We start from the raw sequence: 6,000 nt of genomic DNA on the forward strand, positions 1-6,000 counted from the left end.
GGTTTTCATCTAGGATTTTGCCTGTGCTTAGCTCCATTCTGTTTTTTGTTTTTTTTAAATCTCAAACTCTCCAGTCCAAAGCATACCCATAGCATGATGCAGCTACCACTATGCTTTAAAATATGGAGAGTGGAACTCAGTAATGTTGTATTTAACATAACATTTTGTATTCAGTACAAAATGTTTTTGCAGTATTACTTAATTACAAACAGGATGCATGTTTTGGAAAAAAAATTTATTCTGTACATGCTTCCTTTTCACTCTGTCATTTCGGTTAGTATTGTGGAGTAATTACAATGTTGTTAGTTCTCCTGAGGATGGATCATCACAGGCATTAAACTCTGACGGTTTTAAAGTCACCATTGGCCTCATGGTGAAATCCATGGTTATTTCCTTACTCTCCGGCAATTGAGTTAGGAAGGATGCCTGTATCTTCGTAGTGACTGGGTGTATTGCTACACCATCCAAAAGTGTAATTAATAACTTCACCATGCTTAAAGGGATATTCAATGTCTTTTTTTCCCCCGTCTATCAGTAGGTGCCCTTCTCTGCGAGTCATTGGAAAACCTCCCTGGTCTTTGTGGTTGAGTCTGTGTTTCAAATTCCCTGCTCGACTGCGGGACATTTCAATTATCTGTATGTGTGGGGTACAGAGATGAGGTAGTTATTTAAAAATTGTGTTAAACTCTATTGCACACAGTGAGTCCATGCAACTTATGTGACTTAAGCACCATAACAAAGGAGTGGACTACTTACTGACAAGACATTTCAGCTTTTCGTTTTTTTAATTAGTACAAATTTCAAAATACATAACTCCACTTTTGATAAAGTTAAGGTTTGTGAATACTTTCTGAAGGCACTGTACACCTGATTATACCAAACATATGGAACAACTTCCTAATATTGAGTTGCCCCCCCCCCCCCCTTTTTGCATTCAGAACAGCCTTAATTTGTTGGCATGGACTTTACAAGATTTTGAAAGCGTTCCACAGGGATGCTGGACCATGTTGACTGCAATGCTTCCCACAGTTGTGTTAAGTGGGTGGTTGACCCTTTTTGATACACACACAGGAAACTGTTGAGCGTGAAAAATCCAGCAGTGTTAAGGTTCTTGACACAAACCGGTGCGCCCTACTACCATACCCTGTTCAAAGGCACATAAATATTTTGTCTTGCCCATTCACCCTCTGAATGGCACACACACAATCCATGTCTCAGTTGTCTCGAGGCGTATAAATCGTTCTTTAACCGGTCTCATCCCTGTCATTGCACAGATTTTTTAAGTGGATTTAACAAATTATATCAAGGGATCATAGCTTTCACCAGGTCAGTCTATGTCATGGAAAGAGCAGGTTTTCTTAATGTTTTGTATACTTACTGTATATTTGAATTGGAAACCAAATAATGTGATTATGAACCGTCAACAACCAATCCTTAAAAACATCAAATTAAGATCCTTTTGATTTGACTATATGCAACACTGGATGGCAAAAATAATGAGAATTGAAGTTCAGCTTGATGAACAGGTACTGGAAAGTGTTGCTGACGTCTCCATGGCCAGGAGGAACAATCTTATCTGCTGAGATAATATTACATTTTTGTTTTTCATACATGCAAAGTAAAAACAATAAAAATACTACAAGACAATCGCACAAAGCATAAATATAACAGTAGAGGCAAATAAAATAGTACAGTACTAGTGTGTAAAAGCAAATAGTGACTGGTTAGTACCAGGTAACTACCACCTGGTGTTGTTGAAGGCCCAGATGGCAGTGGGTAAGAAGGATGGAATTCATATTGATATTCATTAATTTGACTCTCTCTCTGACAAACACAGAGATTTCTAACACACACAAACCACTAGGTTGTCATTCTTACCTTAGCCGAGTGCTCCATGGTGAAGACCACCTTGTATCCAGCGCTGACAACCAGATCCTTGAGCCTGCCCATGATTTTATCAGTCTTATTTATTTGGGGCCATATTAAAATAAATTGTCATGGAGACAATGTTGAAACCACTCAAAGTAATCCTTGATTAGCGGTTATTCAGAGCTCAAAGTAATGACAACTAACTACCCAATCAAACAAAACAACATCGCTATTTATCTGAGAAGTCAGCTTCAACGATGATTTATGACTATTTAGAAAGCGGAAAGACTGCGTGCGTTTCTTACTACTAGGCTGAATGGAGCCCAATCCCATATTGCACCCCTTCTCGCCTGTGCACTCATTCACACCGCCTCAAAGATTTAAAGCATTGGATTGGTGTAGCTGTGTTGGTAGGCAGTGAAGGCAAGTGGCCAGGGCTAGCATGAGATGTGATGCGGCTCAAAATGACATGGTTAACAAATGACAGCAAGATGCCTCTCACTTCCAACAAGTTTAGGATAGGGCATCGATTGCATTGCTACCTTTTTTTTTAAATAAAAAAAATTCTGAACTGCAGAAATTGCTGCAATACTGTTAATATATTTTTTCTCACTTTTCATGTAATTTTGGCCTGCTGATAGGCCTACCAACCGATCAAGCAACATTAGAAGGTGTGAAACTCTCATGAACGTTAGCTCCTGTGTAAGGCCACTTGAAGACAAAATGAAAATCCAACCCACTTGTATTCATAACTACATTGTTGATTGTAAATAACGACTTTATACTACTACGTTACTAACCAGATAGCTAATTATTGTCTAAACCAGCCTAATTTCATTGATCTGTTCTCATAGATCGCCTTGCAAATGTTTGTTAAAAAACAATCTGTTTATAAAAATAACAAATCTAGTTAAATTGTACAGAAACAATACGTAACAAGAATTCCCAATTACAATGTATGTTTTTCATGATTTCTTCAGGCCTTAGAGTTCCTGTCGCTGATGACGCGGTTCGGCGAGATGGGCTTTGAAAGGGACACCATCAAGGAGGTGCTGCTGGTGCACAACAACGACCAGGAAAAGGCTCTGGAGGACCTCATGTCCCGTGCCGCAGCCAGCTGAGTCGTCCCCCCCTTTAACCATCCACCCACATGCTCCTTGCTGGCTTCCTACCACCCCACACACCCACACCCCCCCATGTTTCAACAGTGTTACAGCACAGAGGGGTGAACTCCGACCCAACGCAGCTCATGACTTCCGCTCATGATCCCACTCTGTTCCACTCTCACACAGTGACTCCAAGCGAGCAAACGCATACACTTCCATAGTCTGTTCTTCTGTTCTTAGAGTGTGGGGGGGGTAAATGGAAGAATGAGGAGCACCTGCGATTTGTGGTGGTTGGTTTGTGCTGACCACACCAGGGATACTTGCTCGTTTTTTTTTTTACAATTCCTAGCATGTCAATCAACGTGTGTGCACCGTGATGCTTGGAAAGGAGGCATGAACTTCCCAAAGGAGCATAGAGGAGGAGACCCAATGCTGCACAGCACTTTGGTGAGTGTTTCTGACTCTGTGGATGGGGACAATGGGCCCCGAACTAAGAGGAACCACTAGCCAGGCTCTACTTTCTACAGATGCACAGTTAACACTCCCAGCTAACTAAGCTGCCAACTTCCGCTGCCCAACATATGCCTACAAAATGGTAGAGCGGAGGGGACGCCAAGCGGCCCATGTGTGACTAACTGACCGATGGAGGCCAGAACCTAAAAACACAACTGGCATTGTCGCAGAACAGAGAACTGAGTTCAAGAAGTGCCCCCTCTGTTCCCGTGACTGGCGTTCACCGATCTCCCTCATCTTTTCTTTGCTGTCGTTTTGCTTGTTAATTTGTCAGTTTGTTCAAAAGGACACACATTGTTATTGTTTCCCGAGTCCTTGTATAGAGATTATTTCTTTGCTTTCTGTTTTAGGAACTGCATTAACAAAACCTTAAAAGTAATAATAATAACAACTGCTACTACTGCCCGTTGGCTCGTTCTGCACTGGAACGGACTGCAAGACCAGTGGAGAAGAGGTGGTCAAATTATTTTGCAGGAAACATCACGTGCAAACGCATACTAACACTCACTGGCACAGAGAAATGTGACGATCTGTACAGACACACACACCTCACCAACATAGATATTGACTTCTTTAAAATTACACTGACATTTAGTAATAAAGAAATTAATTATGATCTAAAATGAGAACCTTTTATGAGAAGCAAGCACTAGGATGCAAGTGGTGCTTTGAAATGGTCCCTATTGGTTTTGATTCACAGACTGGACAGAGAGCTGGGGAAAAAATAATTGTTTTTCAACCTAAACTTTTGTGCAATATGTTTTATGATGTGTGACTGACTGGCATATTTTTGGGTCTGAGCAGTGAGTAACTCCCAAAATGACAGATTGCCTTTGCTGGAGACACGCTCACTGGAGGAGGAAATCTGGAGAAACATTTGATTTAATTGTCTGCTGTCATTTACTCCCCTCATTACTGAAGAGCAGGCTCTGTTATCAACTATGATTGTCGTCTTTGTCACACACTTTGTCACACACATGCTGATCTGAAAGTGTTTTCGCCTCTTTGCCTTGTGTCATGCATAAGAATTGGACTGGCAAATCTTCCAAGAACGGGTCAGAAGATCAAACAGCTTGTCAGTTAAATATTAACCAAATTCGTTAGGGTGATTTTTATTTAATAATTCTATTTCATATAGCTATGTTTTCACCTTGCATTGACCCTTTTTATTTTGACTACTGACCTGTGTATGAGTCTACAGGTGTTTTTGAAGTGCCATGATGATGCTCTCCATTTCATGTGTGAATCTTGTGTGCAGAAAAGCAGCTTTCCTCTCCCAACCAAGCAGCCAGTCGATTCAAGCTTCATGATTACTTTCCTAGTGTAATGACCAATGTCTTGATCTCTCTGGTAATCAAGAGGATCTCATGTGACAAATTAGAACATTAACATTTGATTTGAAGATTCAGAGCTGAGAAGTTGAATGCAGTACATGGGAATGTGAAAATTGGCACTTACCTCTGAGGTTGTACCTAATTCTACCATAAGAAGACATGAACAAACCAATTGTTACAGATTTACATTATCACATAGGCCTACTATTGTAAGAAGAATCTGTTATTGAGAGCATACTGTCTGTGGAGTTTGATCTTTGTATTGATAATATGTTGCCAATACGTGTGTGTGCGTATATATCTGAGAGTGGTAGAGGAGAGTAGACCGAAGGGGCTTTCTGGCATTATAAGACACTGGACCCTACGGTGTTCACAGAGCGCTTTGTACACAAATGTCAATGTGAACCGGTCTAGAACTTCCCCTAAATAGGTGTCTTAACATCTAAGCGATTAAAACACCCCAGATTCCATTCTGAATTATTAGACTTGAGTATAGCGTCTAAACGCAGGGCCTCCTCCAGATCTTGCTCTGAACTAAAGGCAACATTTTGCCTCCTGATAACTGGTCAATTTCCTTTTGACATGACTGGCTTCTTTGGGGAGGGGGGCACAAGATGCCAAGCCACATGGTGATGGTTGTGGGGGAAAAATATTGCTGGCCTGCTTTCTGCATTGTGGACATTATTGGGTCTAATCTTAACTTGAGATCTTGGTTTTGTAGTAAGCCTCGGAGTCAGTGAGAGACTTGAAGTGTGGGTCTGATATGACATCTGGATTTTGATGTCTTAATTATAAAAAATAAGGAGTGGTGTTCCTGGTAGCCCCTGAAATGTGATTTAAAAAATGTCAGTTTACTCCTGAATCATTTGGCAGTTCTTCAATGTTATTAAATGTACACATCTTTTCAATGGTGTGGCTGTTACTATTTATAAGGTGTGTGGGTTGTTTTTGTTCATGGTTTTTGGGAAAACAATGAATTTGTTAGTACTCAAGCAGATTAGAAATTATCAATATTTCATAGATTGGGGTGTTTTTTGCACATAGTGTGTACAGCAGCACAATGGTGAAGCGACAATAACAATGCAAAGAGATTGTTCCCTGAGCATTATGGGTAACGGCAAAAAACTTTCAGTGTTGTGGAGTGGTCAGCAGAAAAAAACAATAATGGAGCCATATTT

General features: G+C 40.6%; 1 protein-coding gene across 1 annotated transcript in view; it reads left to right on the plus strand.

Annotated features, from left to right (window-relative positions):
* LOC129815217 (ubiquitin-associated protein 1-like) overlaps positions 1-5,754 on the plus strand; it is a 30,230-nt gene extending 24,476 nt beyond the window's left edge. The window contains exon 7 of the mRNA XM_055868791.1: positions 2,850-5,754. Coding sequence (XP_055724766.1) covers positions 2,850-2,990 — 141 coding nt within the window. The 3' untranslated portion in view covers positions 2,991-5,754. The remainder of the gene's footprint in view (positions 1-2,849) is intronic.
* Positions 5,755-6,000: the final 246 nt, after the last annotated feature.

This window comes from Salvelinus fontinalis, chromosome 18, assembly GCF_029448725.1.
Source record: "Salvelinus fontinalis isolate EN_2023a chromosome 18, ASM2944872v1, whole genome shotgun sequence".
Classification (NCBI taxonomy): Eukaryota; Metazoa; Chordata; class Actinopteri; order Salmoniformes; family Salmonidae; genus Salvelinus; species Salvelinus fontinalis.